Source organism: Carcharhinus amblyrhynchos, chromosome 25, assembly GCF_965287045.1.
Source record: "Carcharhinus amblyrhynchos chromosome 25, sCarAmb.v2.hapA, whole genome shotgun sequence".
Taxonomy (NCBI): Eukaryota; Metazoa; Chordata; class Chondrichthyes; order Carcharhiniformes; family Carcharhinidae; genus Carcharhinus; species Carcharhinus amblyrhynchos.
In genome coordinates, this window is record NC_137348.1 from 30871051 (window position 1) to 30888450 (window position 17400).

The window sequence follows — 17400 nt, forward strand, 5'->3', positions numbered from 1 at the left end:
ACATCCCCCCCGAGTGTCTGCCTCCCTCCCAGCCGCTGTCAAATCCCAGCCTGTTTGAGATAGAGAGATGACGAGAGCCTCATTGGGCTCTCATCAATTTCCCTTTCATTCCTCGGTGTGCATTGGAGGCTGGCGGTGTGGGAGGGACGCGGCTCTGACCAATGCAAGTACCGGAGCCGGAGAATGGGTGGGTTCCAAAACCTCACACGGGGCGCCTCCAAGCTTCACAAGTGCTGTCGCTTCGCCGGGGCAAGTCGCATGCAGGCGCAGTCTCTGAAAGTCGTGACAAAGTCCCCGCACTTTCACATCGTCCGGAGAAACCTAAGCGCCCCCCCCCCGGCCCCCCTCACCTTCCCCAGTGCAATACTGCGGCGTTAGAGTCCACCTTTGCAGTTGGGTTAGGGAGGGAGGGAGCTGGCTGTCAGAAGGCTAATACAAGAGGGATGCCAAAACTAGTGCAGACTCCCCCTCCCTAACCCACCTAGCTTTTCCACCTGGAGGATTTAAAATAAATCATATGCATTCCCCCCTCATGCACATCCCCCCCCCCATTTGTCCTCCTCCTTTTCCTTTTAGTAATTGGATTATTAAGTGAGACGCTTCACAAGTTCAAAATCTGGCTCATCTCTCAAGCTTCCAATCCAGATCTCTAAAATAAAACAGCTCCCCCTCCCCTTTTTATGTATTATAGAAATGCCACTGAAATGCTTCAGGTGAAGATTGGGGAGGGGTGATATATTGAGAATAACCCATTCCCTATCAGAGCGAACTGGTCAAATGAAGTTAGGATTTGGTCTCACTGAAGAACAGATTTCACCTCAAAACATGCCCTCCTTAACAAAAAAACCCCGAAACATTTACAACCCCCCCCCCCCCCCCGCTTCAGTCTCGGAACTTGCCCGCAATCTGATGAAGACCGCTCTCAACACGGCATGTTTGAACTGAAATTTCCAGGCAACAACATCTGGAGGGAGCTCGAGTGCGTCTGAAAGCCCAGAACACCGTCCCGAATCTCACATTCATCTATATATATACACACACACACAAAACAAGCAGCAGCTTTCCCGGCCACCTCTGGTTAAGAAACCCAGCACACACATACAATCCACACCGTTCTAGGGCTACCACAACTGCAAAACGCGCGAATTCCAAAAAAAAATAGATGTTTTTAAGAAGAAACTCTCTCCCCCTTCCAGCACGTTAACAAAACAAAACAGCACGTCACCTCTGGTTTAGAAGTCACACATCTCAGGGCGCGACCTCACGTTAAATTCTATTCATTTTTTTATATAAAATAATAAAAGTTTTATTTTTTTCCCTGCCTCAATTGTTACTGAATCTTATATTGGAGAAAGTCAGAGGTCTGAAATAGACCCAAAGGCTATGTATATGTGTGTGTGAGTGTTGGTGAGGGCACCCCAATGCTCTGTGTGTGTGTGTGTGTGTGTGTGTAGAGGGATCCAAACAGGAAATTTTAGTGTTTTCAATGTGATTGATTAGTCAGCCTTACCGTTACTAGAATCCTTTCACTGGGAACATTAGGAAGGTGGTGCTTTAGTTGATGCAGGCTAATAAATTAGCATATTCTTGTTTATCCATCTCTGTTTCAGTGCGTGTTTGAGAGAGGGGGGCGGCTAGGGAAAGGGGTCGTGTCTTATTAAGAAAACAGGTTCTGTGTAGCGGATCATTGTGATTGAGGTGGCAGAAGAGGATACTTGTAAGCGAGAGAGGGAAAGAGAGAGACAGAGAAGGGGGGGAGTCTAAAGAGACAGGGAGTGAGTGAAAGGGACACAGAGTATTGACTGGGAAAGAAGATGCAAGTTTGGAGTGCGCTACCCGCTCTCTGCCTCCTAGCCCTGGCTATGGGGTCGGAGTGTGACGGGCAGATGGCAGGTCGGCTCCGGCGCTCCAGACGTGCCCTCCTCCTGTCCCTGGATCACCGGGCTGGTCCCGGGGCGGACTCCCCGGGATCGTGTGGCACGAGGCTGCCCCGTGGCAAGCGGGCAGTGCCTCGGCCAGCTTCGGACCACCCTCCCCGGCTGCTGCTGCTTCCTCCGCCGCCGCCGCACGCCGGCAGCCAGGGCAGATTGCTGTACTTCACCGGGAAAGGCAACCAGCTGCGCCTCCGAAGCAGCACCGAGCTCCCCAGGCGGAGGTTCACTGTGGAAGTAAGGGTCAAACCTGAAGGAGGGCAGCGGTCTCCAGCTGTCATCGTAGGTAAGTGTCACCCAGCTGACCAGAGAGATGTCTCGCACTTAACATTCACAATAACAGCAGCGAAAAAACGCCTCAAAGTAACTTCGGAGGTGTAAATAGTTATAACACGCGGTTTATGCACAAGTTTTGTTTGGTCTGCCTTGCATTTGTTAGAAATGTGTGTAGAGACTTACTCGCAGGGCAATAGTAAAACGTAATATTTAACTTTAACTTGAACATTGCAATTAAGATTAAATATATTTATTCAATTCCTAATCCTCAGTGTAGCCATCACTGTCACAGCTCATCTTCCCTGTGTGCTTGCTGTCGCTTTTACTATCATCAAATCAATTGTTACATATTCTTAAATGCATTTTTCTTTGGTGTTTGATGTGACTTCGCTCTCCGTCTTCTCACACACTTACACACACATTTACATTCACGTTTACGCACACATATTTGCGCACCCACATTCACATGCACGGTTACACACACATTTACACACACACATTCGCGCACACTCATTTACACACAATTACACACACACAGTTGACACACAATTACACACATTTGCACAAATATTCACACACGCATTTACACACACAATTACACACATTCACACACGCATTTACACAAACGATTACGTATCCATGTATCCATACATCCTTACACATGCATTTACACACATAATTACACGTGCATTTACACACACTATACTCACGCATTTGCACACACATTTACTCACGAATTTACACACACAATTTACACATACATACATTTGCACGCACAATTACATACACACCCGCATACACACACACACATACAGTGCGTAACGGTGCCACTTTAAGGCTCCTGATTCTATGAATGGTTTGAGATATAAATTTGAGTGAGGGCGTGTCGTTCTGCCCGCGGTAACAGTGAAAGTGCCGGGAGCTTTTTGATCCCGATCCCAGCCAACAGGGAGCGTAATCCCCGGCTGCAAGAATCCCACAGGCACAAACACCGGGGACAATGTTTTGCCTTGAACTCGCGAAAGCAAAACAAACCCAGAGAGTAGCAGAGCGCGGCAGAGGGGCTGCCTCCCCCTCGCCCCCAACAGCAGCAGGGAAATTCACCGGAGGCTTTCTTCCCGACCACTACCCACTCACTCCCCCAGCCTCCTCTATCCAAAAACTCGGTGCATTCATTTAATGAAGATGCGGCGGATTGTCTGACGGTTCGCTGTCTTTGCTTAAATCGGCTTGTAGCAACTATCTCACCGTTTGTGACACCCGGGGGCGAGCACAAAAAAACAAAAGCCCAGCGTGGAGAAATGAAACAGCAATACATGGCGAATCGTCTATGAAACAAAATAAATGTAGTTTTAATCCAATTATTTTTAGGAAAAAATAAGCACTTGTTGGGGGGGGGAGGCTGCTGATTTGTTAACACAGCCGTCTTTAACCCAGTCAATTTGGAGATCGAGAGATGATCTGTTATCTAATAGCATGTGTAATCCTGTTTTCAATGTGGACATTATTATTTACGTCTGCGCTGGGGGCCGATACTATCTATGAAACCCCTTCCCCGCTTCCCCCCCCCCCCCTCCTCTTTCTCTGCCTCCTTTTCCTCTTCAATCTTTCCCTCTCTCTCGCCCCTGTCACGGGGGCAGAGATCAGCTCCCCCCCCTCCCGCCCCGTACAAGCAGCAGCATTCCACAGGTCAAATCTCCTTTCACACGCAGAGCTGTGGCATTTCTCTCATGTTCCCACCGTTCATTCCGAAGCGTGTGTGTGTGTGTGTGTGTTTGTAACAGTTGGCGCGAATATAGCTCCAGCCAAAAAAAAGGGCGAAGATTTACTTGAAAGGCAGTTTACACCATCTCTCTCTCACACACACACATACACTGAACTAATCATTTTAAAGCGGGGCTGTGCACGCCGACATGATATGAATCCGTTTTGCAGAATGATGTCATGTTCAATCAAGAGTCTCCTCTATTTTTTTTCCACGTTCTGCTCTGACATTACGTTAGATCTATTTAGATTCGCGTTGGGTGGCGAGATAACACAGGGAACGTGTGAGAATCGTTTGTCTTGTTGTCCAAAACCAATTGTCTTATTTGCTATCTGAAAGATCCAGGGACGCATCTACTGTGGTGGCATGAGCAGGTTTAAAATGGGACTATATATATATGTGTGTGTGTGTAAAAATCTTATCAGAGCAGAAAGAGAGAACATTTGGGGTAAAAGGTGAGACATCTTTAGAGGGCGGATTGTCAGTTACAAGGGTGTTGCACCATTCGGTTTTCCCGCTTTACCTTTCATGTATTAGCTGTTTTTTTTGAGCCGGAAAGCTTAACATGAGTGCCAGAAGGGAAACTAAACAAATAAACCAGGTTGATTGTATATATGCGCGGGTACGGGAGGGAGGGGGAGGCTGGTTTTACCGTTTTATTTAACAGTTAAAAAAAAGCCCCTGCCCGAATTGCGTGTATTCTCCAGGCTCCTTCTGCAAAGGTCTGATCAGGTCACAGTGTCACATTGTGCAACACCCTCCTCCTCCAACCCGCCCCCCCGCCCCCCCTTCGGGGGGCCAGCGTTAGGTGGGCGTGCAGTCCAAGTCGGCAGCTTCGGAATTCAACATTTCAATTTTGGGGAATTTTTTTTGTGTGTGGAGGGCGGGCAAGTGAAAGAAATGGGTTTTTATATACATATATATATAAATTGGCTTTAGAAAGCAACAGTTTAGTGTCTGCAGCCGCTGACACTTTTCAACAGAGGGCAAGCTTTAACGTGGAGGCGTGTTGTTGTAGCCGAGACGAAATCATCACAAACATGGAATCACATTCATAAGACACCAGGGAGAAAAATAGTTTAAAAAAAACCCCAGCAAAAAATGGGTTATTCCAAACAGCCAGCACGAACAAGTGTCAATAATTCTCCAGTACAGGGACAGAATGCAATAGCCACATGATGAAGGATTCACTCTTGGTTGTCAGATGTCCTGCACTGCGTAAAATACCCTCTCTGACTCCCAGGAGGGACTCGGTTCCCTTATTGCCCCCGGCACAGGAGATATCGTTGTCCAGGGAGTGTAAACCTAAACAGACACACACACACACGTGTGCTGAGACACTAACTGAGACTGAACAATAACAGCAACAATGAAATGGGGATCATTGGGGTGCATAACAGCGGTGTTGATGTTACAGTTTGGGTGGCTGGTGTGAAAAAGACATCTCCCCCCCCCGTCCCCCTCCTCCCCCACTTGTGCCCCCCTTCCTCCTCTCAGACAGGCACCCAGAACTACAACCCAGCAATGCTGTTCAGAGCGGCTGCCTCTCTGTGTCAGCACAGATCCACACACACAGAGAGAGAAACAGATCCAGCCAACACTCCGAAAGAGAGAGAGAGGAGAGACGGGCTATTTTTTTCTCTCTCTCCCTGTCAATCGCAGACTGGAAGGAAACTCAGGGACAGACCACAGGGAAAGGGTCCGGGGCTGCTGCTGCCGTTTTCTCTCTGAAACAAACCTTTGTCTCTTCCACTCGGCTGGTGGGCTGCGATCCCGCCTGGATGGGGAAGGAGGGAGGCGGGGGCAGGGGGGGGGGGAGGCTTCTCGCTGAATCTCTCTTCCTTCCCCCGCTTAGAAAACCGCCCATTTGGTTTCGTCTGTCTCAAGGCGGGAAATTCAAACCTGCTCCACACACAAACAGAATACAGTGGGACGCTGCAAGTCGAGAGACAGACACAGAACAGGGCTGGGACTTCTGTCCACACAGCCAGTGGTTTAAGACCTGATGTGATGTTCTTCTTGAGAGTCTGGTGGAAGCAGTTTCAATGGAAGCATCCAAAAGGGAATGGGAGGTGTTTTCTTAAAAGCAAGTCTGTGCAAGGGGGTGGGGGAGAGGGGGTGAGAATGGCAGGAAATGGGTTGCTCGTTGGGGCAGCAGGTGCAGACACGATGGGCCGAATGGACCCCTTCTGCGCTGGAACAATCCTGAGAAATATGCCTGCAGGTCTGGCACCACCAGTTGGGGGGGGGGGGGGAGAAAAAACAGAATTTCAAGTCGATCAGGACTGTTCAGAGACGAACTCCTCTGAAGAAGAGTCATATTGGACTTAAAAGGCACAATTTTCCGACCTTTTATGCCGGCGGGACTTTCCCATCTCGCTGCAGTGAACGGAGATTTGGCTTGTCGCCAATATCTCCGTCCTTGCTGCAGCGGGAGCGTGGCGCGAGCAGGGCAGTAAGATCGCTCCCCAAAATGTTAATTCAGTGGGTGGGATTCTCCGGCCACTTTCGCCCGAGGTCAGTGGAACTTTGCGTGGTCAGCTTCCCCTCCGCCTCCTACTATGATTCCCGTGGCAGGCAGGACGGAAGAATACCCCGGTTTGTCTCTCCACAGACGCTGACTGACCTGTTGAGTCTTTATGACCTTTTTATGTTTAATTGAAACATACATTATATATACATTATTCATTTCTGAGCCCATTCTACCAACTTTAGATTGCACAATGGCCAGAATTTTACTGGCCCGCCCGCCATGCGAATCGGAGCATGGAAAGATCCATTGACCTCCAGCGGGATTTTACGGTTTCGGGATGAACGAGGCCCTAAAATCCCATCCAATGTCTAAATTTCAAGTAGTCAACGACCTTCAATAATGACATTCCTTCCATTTTAAGGTCAGGAGTGGGATGTTCATTGATGATTTTGCAATGTCCAGTACCATTTGCCACTCCTCAGATACCAAAGCAGTGTATATCCCTATGCTGGAAGACATGGGCAACATTAAGGCTTGAGCTGTGGAGGTTAGTAACATTTGTGCCACACTAACGCCAAACAGTGATCATCTCTGACAAAAAAGAATCCAACCATTTCTCCTTGACATTCACTTACATTATCGTCATTGATTCTCTCACAATTAACATCCTTGGGGTTACCATTGACCAGAAACCAAACTGGACTAGGCATATAAATGGAAGGAGCAAGTTGGAGGCTGGGAATTCTGAGGTGAATAACTTGCCTCTTGACTCCCCAGATCTTGTCCACCATCTACAAGTCAGGATTGTGGTGGAATATGTTTCACTTGCCTTGATAGCTGAGGTTCCAACAATGCTCAAGAAGCTCAAAACCATCAAGGACAAAACAGCCCCCATTTACCAACTTAAACATTCACTCCCTCCACTGCCAATGTACAATGACAGTAGTCTATACCTCATACAGGATGCACTGCAGCAACTTTCCCAAGGACCTTTCAACAGCACTTTCCAAACATAAGACAGCATCCGAGAAGGATGAGTGCAACAGTTGCATGCAAACACCACCACTTGCAAGTTCCCCTCCAAGCCACCCACCATCCTGACGTGACTATGTTGCTGTCTCTTCACTCTGATGGAAGACCTGGAACTCCTTTCCCAGCAGTATTCTGGGTGAACCTGCTATAGATGGACGCTAGCAATTCAGGAAGATGGCTCACTACCACCTTCTCAAGTGCAATTATGGATGGGCGACAGATAATGGCTTAGCCAGCGACACCCACATCATATGAAAGGAAAGAAACCAAAATGCCAGTTCTCCCCTACTGGCAATTTTTTTCTTCATTCATTCATGGGACATGGCCATTGCTGTCTGTGCCAGTCTTTATTTCCCATCCCTAATTGCCCTTGAACTGAGTGACTTGCTCGGCCATTTTGGAGAGCATTGGGTCAACCACGTTGCTGTGGCCCTGGAGTCACATGTAGGCCAGACCAGGTAAGGATGGCAGATTTCCTTCCCTAAGGGACATGAGTGAACCAGATTGTTTTTTATAACAATCAACAATGGATTCACGGTCATCAGTATATTCTTAATGCCAAATTTTTTTTATTGAATTTAAATTCCATTATCTGCCGTGGTGCAATTTGAACCTGGGTCCTCAGAGCATTACCTTGGGTTCCTGGATTACTGCACCACCTCCTCCCCAAATTAAAGTGAATTTTTGGAAATAAAATAACTAGAATTATTGGGAACAAAACTGATTTGCAGAATCCAGAGTAGGTATTACACCAGGACTAATTCTGGAAGCACAGTGATTTCCATTCAATGTGAATCTTAGCAATTCATCAGATGATAAAGACATTAAGAAATGTCCATTTCCAAGTGAAAAGAAATCCCATATTAAGCAAGCATTTTGACTGCATGATTGGCCTTAGTATCCCTTAGCTGGGAGGATGGGAGGGGGTGGGAGTGGAGGGGAGGTGGTTTTGTTTGTGTCAGGAATTCGTGATTAGAAAGGCACATGGAATGTTGGTGTTTATTGTAAGGGGAATGGAATATAAAAGTAGGGAAGCTTGACTGCATCGGAACAGGGCCTTGGTGAGACTATGCCTGGAGTACTGTGCACAGCTTTGGTCTCATTATTTGAAAAAGGATATAATTGTGTTTAGAAACAGTTCAGAGAAGGCTCACTCGACTCATTCCTGGAAGGAAGAGCTTATCTTACTGAGAAACATTGACCAGGTTGGGCCTGTTGGAGTTTAGCATGGAAAGAGGATTGGTTAACAGCAGGAACCAAAAACTAGGCATAAATGGGGCAAATTCACGTTATCAGGTTGTAAATTTTGGAGTTCTGCAAGGATTAGTGCTCAGGTCTTTGCTATTCACCATCCATATTAACAACATAAGACAAAGGGGCAGAGAGTAATACATCTAAGTTTGCCCATGATAGGTAGAAATATAGGGCGGAATTTTCCCATCCTACCCACCATGGGAATTGTATTGGGCGGGACAGGACCACGCAAAGGTTTTTTGACCTCGGATGAGGTTTTCCAGTCTTGGGACGAGCGTGGCCAGAAAATCCCACCTCTAAATTTTGAAGAGGTCGTAAAGAGGCTGCAAAGAATGATAGACAGGTTAAGTGAGTGAGTCATAAGGTGGCAGATGGAGTATAATTCGGGGAAGTGTCAGGTTATACACTTCGATCATTAAAAATAGACACAGAATATTTTTTTAAAAGACAGGAAACTCGCATATCTAGATGTTCAGTGAGTGTGGGGCGTACTCATACCAGCAATGCAGAAAGTAAGGATGCAGGCACAACAAGCAATTAGGAAAGTAAATAGCATGTTGGCCTTAACTGAAAGGGTATTGGAGTATAAAAAAAAGTTTTGCTAAAATTGTGCGCAGCTTAGTTGAGGTCACATCTAGGATACTGCATGCAGTTTGGATATCCATTTTTAAGGAAGGATATACTTGTATTGGAGGTGGAAGAGTGAAGACTCACTGTATGGGTTCCTGGGATGAGAGGACTGTCCTATAATGAGAAGTTGGGTAATGGGCCTGTAATTTCTGGAGTTAGTAAAAGTAATGACCTTATTGAAACATTTAAGATTCTGAAGGGGCTTGATGAGAAATGTAATCTGGTCTGTCGTTTCTTATTTACTCTCCCTCCTTTTTTTGAATAAGTGCATTACATTTGCTCCATTCTAATTAGGCAACTGAAATCAGACTCCTACCCCTCAACTTTATGGGCCTTTACCTTGCGCATTAACATTTTGTATGGTGTCTTATCCAATGGCTTTTGGAAATCAAAGTATACTACATCTTTTAGTTCCCCTTTAGCGATCTTATTACTTGTATCCTCAAAATATTCTGTTAAATAGGCAGCACGGTGGTACAGTGAGTAGCACTGTTGCCTCACAGTGCCAGGGGCCTGGTTTCAATTCTAGTTTTGGGTGACTGTGTGGAGTTTGCACAGTCTCTCCGTACCTGTGTGGATTTCCTCCAGGTACTCTGGTTTCCTCCCACAGTCCAAAGATGTACCGGTTAGATTGAGTGACCATGCTAAATTAGTGTCAGGAGGATTATCAGGATAAAAATGTGGGGTTAAGGGATAGGGCCTGGGTGGGATTGTTGTCAGTGCAGGCTCGGTGGGCTGAATAACCTCATTCTGTTTTGTAGGATTCTATGTTTTCTCTGAAATTTGTCAAACATGATTTCCGTTCATGAAATCATGCTGACTGTGCCTGATCATATTATGACTTGCTAACCAATCCAGCATTTTGCAGATGATTTAGGTCAGGCTATCTGGCCTGAAGTTCCCTATCTTCTCTTTCCCTCCTTTCTTGAAAGGCTAGGTTACATTTGCCATGTTCCAATTAGGCAACTGCAAACCAGATTATTTGGTTTTCAATTATCTCTCAGTGAACAGATTGCTCACCCTGAAAAACAGGGTCGTCCAGTTTGAAATTGTAGATAAGCTTATCTCCATATGTAGAGATCACTGGACAGTGATAGTGAGCTGTAATATTAGCTAATAGGACAAAGGAGCAGAAGTAAGCTCTCTGGGCCTGCTCCAACATTCAGTGAAATGTGGTTCAGGTCTCCACTCCATTTTCCTGTCCACCCCATCCCTCACCATTCTCACTCCCACCTCCCCACTCCCCAACCCTTGAGTCCCTCGTCCATCAAAAAACAGCCTTGAATAAATTCAATTTCTTGACAAGTCTTGACAAGACACTGAGATGTTGTTTCCCCTGACGGAGGAATCCAGTACAATGGGGCACAGTGGAAGGATAAAGGGCCGATCATTTAGGGCTGAGATGAAGAAACATTTCTTAACTTTCAAGAGGTTTTGAACCTCTGGAATTCTCCGTACCAGAGAGCTGTAGATGCTCCATTGTTGGATATACTTAAGGCTGAGATAGACAGAGATTTTGGTCTCACGGAATAACAGGAAAAGGAGTTGTAATCCCAAAAATCAACCATGATCAAACTGAATAATGAAAAGGCTCGATGGGCCACGTAACCTTTTCCTGCTCTCATTTCTCACATTCTTGTACTTAAACAGCAATAACAAAAATGTGTTCACGCATGAATGAAATTCATCTTCCATTCACACAAGTACAGAACTGTGTTACTCTGTGTCTTTACAATTCCATCAATTTTTTTATCCTCCATATGTGTGGATGTCAAATTCAGATGTGGCAGCCTCTGGGACTCATTAGCCCAACACCTCATATTGACTAGGTTCATAGCTTTTAGTTGGCAATCGAAGAGATAAGGAAAAACTTATAGGTGCTTGCTTTTTATTTAACTCCCATATAAAACAGTGATAAGCTGCTCCATCAGTGCAAATTTTCCATTTCCCTTCAGCAATCATGCTGCCTTTCTGTGCTAAGAATGTTAATTGGTGCCAAATTAAGGACTATAGCCACTTCTATCACATAAGAACCTTACAACTAACAGTTTAGGTGTCCTTATCTGAGGAAGGGTGTCCTTGCTACAGAGGGAGTACAGCAAAAGTTTACCTGGCTGATTCCTGGGATGGCAGATCTGTCATATGAGGAGAGACTAAATTGGTTAGGATTATATTCACTGGAGTTTAGAAGAGTGAGAGGGGATCTCAGCAAAACTTGTAAAATTCTAACAGGGTTAGACAGGGCAGATTCAGAAAGAATGTTCCCAATGGTGGGGGAGTCCAGAACTAAGGATCATTGTTTGAGGATAAGGGGTAAAACTTTTAGAACTGAGGTGAGGAGAAAATTCTTCACCTAGGGGGTGGTGAATGTGTGGAGTTCACTACCATAGAATGTAGTTGAGGCCAAAACATTGTCTGATCTTAAGAAGAACTCTTGGGGCTAAAGGGATCAAGGGATATGGGAAGATGGGGAAAATCAGGATATTGAATTTGATGATCAGCAATGATCAAAATGAATAGCAGAGCAGTCTCGAAGGGCTGAATGGCCTACTCCTGCTTCTAGTTTCTATGTTTCTATATTTTCCCTATCAATCAACTATTTAACATGGGTTCTTCTGGTTTCTAATCCAGTTCACCCCCCTATTATTACTGTACCAAATTTTTACATATAAATATCAGTGGTGATATTGGTAAAATCAATCTTCCCTTCACAAGAATGTGGGTGAGATTCAACATTACTTGATTAGATAAAGAACAATGTGGCCATAAGATTATGCAGGTCTGAGCCTGAGCCACAGAACTAATCCTTCGGGTGGGATTTTTCAGTTGCATTTGCCCGAGACTGGAAAAGTCCACCTAGGGTCAATGGACCTTTGCATGGTTCTGTCCCGCACCCTACGATTCCCATGGCAGTCGGGACAGGAAAATTCCGCTCGTAGTGCCTGAGGACTGATTAATGAGGAAAAGTTAGTCGAACTTAAGACTCTTCAATCTTAAAAGAGAGACAATACAAAATGAGGAAAAGCGAAACTTAACCTGGTACACTGCTTCAAATTAAATTATAGTTGTTAGATAAAGGGGCGCAGGTATAAAGAAATTAAAAGAAAATTCTGACATGAGAGTCTTGTTTCCTTCGCATGAAGAATGATTTTTTTGGATGATTTTCTGGAAAACGGAATAGAGGAACACACTGGAATGGGTCAGGAGATAATTGATGGTGGCTAGGGCCTAAATAAATATGAATCACACGTGTTAATTGGCTTCTTCCATGTGTATTTGACTTTGTGAAAACAGAATAACATTGTTTGACAAAAAATATCATAAACTCTCTTTGAATTCAGTGAAAATTGCACAGTAGCGCTGTGCTAGTACTGCTGCCTCACAGTGCCAGGGACATTTGAGGTCAGAGGTCACATACCAACCAACTCAAGAATAGCTTCTTTCCTGTTGCCATCAGACCTTTGAATGAACCTACCTCGCACTAAGCTGATCTTTCTCTACACCCTAGCTATGACTGTAACATTACATTCTGCAATCTCTCCTTCTCTATGAGTGATATTCCTTATCTGCATAGCATACAACAAACAATACTTTTCACTGTATACTAATACATGTGTCAATAATAAATCAAATCAAATCAAATCCAAGTTCAATTCCGGCATCGGGTGATTGTCTGTGTGGAGTTTTCACATTCTCTCCGTGTTTGCATGGGTTTCATTCGGATGCTCCAGTTTGCTCCCACAGTTCAAAGACATGCGGGTTAGGTGGATTGGCCGTGCTAAAAAATTGCCCCTGAGTGTCAGGAGGAATTAGTGGGGTAAGTGAGTGGGGTTATGGGAATGGGGTCTGGTTGGGATTGTTGTCGATGCAGGCTCGATGGGCTAAATGGCCTCCTTCCATACTGTAGGGATTCTATGACCTTCTATAACTGTCTCCAAAATAAGTCACGTTAAACTCTATTGGGATTTACTTAGGCTGTTGTGCAAGTTGGAAAAATATGACCATTTTCTCCAGGTAAGTGGAGATATTTTTGTAAGTTAGTCCAATGGTATAATAGTGTTAAAATAGTTCTGTGATACACATGAACTGGAGCAGATAATACTGAGATTCATCTCAGAGATAATGTGAGGGAGGTGGCCGTGAAACAAAACATTTACATTATAGTGGTAACTTTGATTGAAGATGCCAGTGATATGGGTGTAGCTTTACAAAATAACACTCCAGACAGGGAGAGCAGAACTCCACATGTACACTCGTCTAGTCAGCTGTTTACCACATTTATAAACTTAAAAATAATTCAGGCTATCAGTTGAACAACTGCTTTGCACGTTGAAGTTTTCAAAGTTTGGATTTGTATTTGTTCTGTTTCAACGTGCAAGCAAAACAAATCCAAAATAAAATGGGAGCATCTTCTTCAGGATGGGACCATCTCCATCAGGAAGTGTCTCACTACTTGAAACATATTGAATTCTCATTAGATAGTCACAGTTTACTGTAGTTATCCTGTATCATTCCATCAAAATCCTCACTGCCAAAACTCCATTAATACGACATGACTATCTAAGTTGTCTGTGTGGAGTTTGCATGTTCTCCCCATCTCTGTGTGGGTTTCCTCCGGGTGCTCCAGTTTTCTCCCACAATCTGAAAGATGTGCTGGTTAGGTGCATTGACCCAATCAGGCGCCAGGAGTGTGGCGACTAGGGAAATTTCACATCAACTTCATTGCAATGTTAATGTAAGCCTTACTTGTGGCTACTAAATAAACTTTTAAAAAAACTTTATTTTGCTTTTTCTCAATCTTGAAAGGAAAAAAAAGAATGAAAGACATTTTTGTTAATGCCCCTCACAACCTTGAGATATCCCAAAGTGCTTTATAGACAAAAACAAAAAGTACTTTTGACATGTGGTCAAAGTTGTAACATCTAAAGATATGCAGGTTAGGTGGATTGGCCATGCTAAATTGCCCCTTAGTGTCAGGAGGGACCAATTGGGGTAAATGCATGGGGTTATAGGGATAAGGCTTGGATGGGATTGTGGTCGGTGCAGACTTGATGGGCCGAATGGCCTTCTTCTGCACTGTAGGATTCTATGATTTTAGGAGCACATGATGTGTTCACAACAAGCTCTCATAAACAAGAATGCGATAATTTTTTTTTATCCATGGGATGTGGCATCACTGGCGAGGCCAGCGTTTATTGCCCATCCCTAATTGCCCTTGAGAGAGCAGTTAGGAATTAACCACGTTGCTGTAGTTTTGCAGTCACATGTAGGCCAGACCAGGTAAGGACAGCAGAGTTCCTTCCCTAAAGGACGTTAGTGAACCCATTGGGATTTTACAACAAATAACAACGGTTTCATGGTCACCATTCGACTTTTAATTCCAGACTTTCTTTTAATATTGAATTCATATTTCACCACCTGCTTTGGTAGGGTTCAAACCCAGATCCCCTGAGCATTACTATGGGTCTCTCGATTATTAGTCCAGTGAAAATACCATTGCGTCATTGCCTCCCCACTATGACCACGTAAGCTGTTTCGGTGATGTTGAAGGAGGGATAAATATTGTTTAGAACACTGCAGATAATTTCCCTACTTTTCTTCAAAACAATGCAATGGGAAAATCACGTACACCTGAGACGCCAGGTTGAGTGTCAGTTTAATATGTCTCATCTGAAAGATTGCACAGCACTGGACAGTCAACCAAAATTTCTATGCTCCATTCCTGGGTGGAACTTGAACCCACAGTTTCCTGATTGATGCTAGTGTGCTACCACCCTAGGCATAATGACATATTTTGCCATACGTAGTGATTTCAAGTATTTTCTGTTGTGAAGGAGGACAATGCATTTCCCTTTTTTCCCCTTCTGTAATGAATAGCATTCATTATCGCCTGAACATACTACAATACATTATTTAGCTACTCAACTGTTCTGTCTGGCCTCTAAATTATCCCTTACAGATTCCAAAACACGGTTGAATGAATTGTACAAAATGATATTACATTTGGAAATCACAACATCAACTCTATCAGTTTGTTTATTTTTATTTCATTGATAGGTTAGGATGAAAGGCCAGCATAAGATAAGAGCTGCAATGAAGCTTCTCGTGCGAGGGACAAGAGGTTAATGAGAGGTTTTGATGTGTGGGTGTGTCTACTGTTTTAACACGAAGATGTGTTTAACTTCCCCATTATGTGCCAATTTAGATACCTTGTGTAGCAGCTAATGTTTATGGAAAAAATCATTTTGATTTTCAAGTGCCACTGTTGCCATGGTAACATTTATTGCAAATATACTTTACCACGTTTTCACATGGAGTTGTTGAGTGAATTAGCATAGATGCATTTAAAATGAAGCTCAATCAGTAGATGAAGGTTATGTTGACACGCTGAGATGAAGAAGGATGGGAAGAGACTCAGGTGGATCGCAGACACCAGTATAGATCTGATGGACTGAATGGCCTTATTCTGTGCGTTAGTTCTGTAGTGTTGTGTGATTTCAAAAGATTAGATATACTTCTTAGGACTAAAGAGATCAAGGGATATGGGGGGAAGGGAGAATTTGATGATCAGCCATGATCAAAATGAATAGTGGAACAGGCTCAAAAGGCTGAATGGCCTACTTCTGCTTCTATTTTCTATGTCCCTATAAAACTCTACATAATCTTAATGTACAAAAGAGAGAATACCCCATTTCATAATACAATATAATTGTGTCATCAATCATGCCTATTGTTAGCTTGAGTCTCTTTATCTCCTGAAAAAGAAGACTGTGGGGGGTAATCTAACAGAAATCTTAAAATTACAAAATGCTTTGATATACTGGATACAGAGACTGTTTTTCCACATGTGTGGAAGATCCATATGAGAGGCTATCAATATGAGATAGTCATCAAGAAATCCAACAGGATCGAGTCTGAGGCTCGGGGTCAGGCAAACCAGGATGCAAATCACCTTTCTGTGTTAAATATAAGAATCATTATTAAACTAAGTTTTGAACGTTTCTACCTGGGTTTTGGCGGCCATGTGGCCACAGTGAACTCGAGGCAGCCTACAATTATGTATTAAATTGTGTCAAGTTGTCAATCGATGTTCCAGAAATGCATGATGTAGAAAATGAACATTTGACAATGGTGCACCTCTCTTAAAGTTAGTCCATTTTTCATAGAATAGAACTATTGTCCAATCCATATATAACTTGGAAACCTTAAAGCCAATACTGAATGTAAATTTTGGTCTTACTGCCACTCTACCACAACTGACACACCCATCAGCTTTCTGTCTTTGTCAGGTCAACATCTCCACTCAGGAGCAAAATACTGCAGATGTGGAAAATTTGAAATAAAAACGAAAAATGCTGAAAATACTCAACAGGTCAGGCAACATAACGGGGAGAGAGAAACTGAGTTGGTGGGCAGGATTCCCCAACCATACATGCCCCAAGACCAAAAATTCCCACACCAGCTCAATGGACCTTTGAACGGTCAACCGGATTTTCTGTTTGCAGCGAAGAGAGAAAGACAAATTTCAGCCAAGGTTTCAGGTTGATGACCTCTTATTAGAAATTTCCATTTTGATGTCAGATGATTGACCTGAAATGCTAACTCTGTTTCTTGCTCCCTAGTTACTGCCTGATCTGCTGGGTATTTCTAGCATTGCTTGTTCTGATGACACCTCCATAGAGCCATCAAATGTAGCATCTTTTCTGGGCAAAGATGATTCTAAAGTCCATAGTGACGTGACTATGCTTCAGCATTCTAGTTGTACCATTGCATAGTGCAACTCACTCTGCTTTCGCTAACATTATCCACTTGGCTATCTTTTAAGAAGTGCCTCAAATGGACAGTATTTTTCATTCCTATGGGGAGGAAGCTATTCAATTAAAATAGAAAACAAAACATCCAGATGAATTTGCGCACCTTTACATAATATATCTGATGAATTTTATACATGATAGATTGCAGAAAACAACCTGTCAGAGTTTAGTATTTCACCTGTTGTTTCAATTTAGCACTTACTGAAAAATAATAGAATGACGGCT

General features: G+C 43.9%; 1 protein-coding gene across 1 annotated transcript in view; it reads left to right on the forward strand.

Annotated features, from left to right (window-relative positions):
* Positions 1–1814: 1814 nt before the first annotated feature.
* Positions 1815–17400, forward strand: part of pappaa (pregnancy-associated plasma protein A, pappalysin 1a) — a 329950-nt gene continuing 314364 nt past the window's right edge. The window contains exon 1 of the mRNA XM_080212189.1: positions 1815–2217. Within this exon, the coding sequence (XP_080068315.1) occupies positions 1815–2217 (403 nt within the window). The remainder of the gene's footprint in view (positions 2218–17400) is intronic.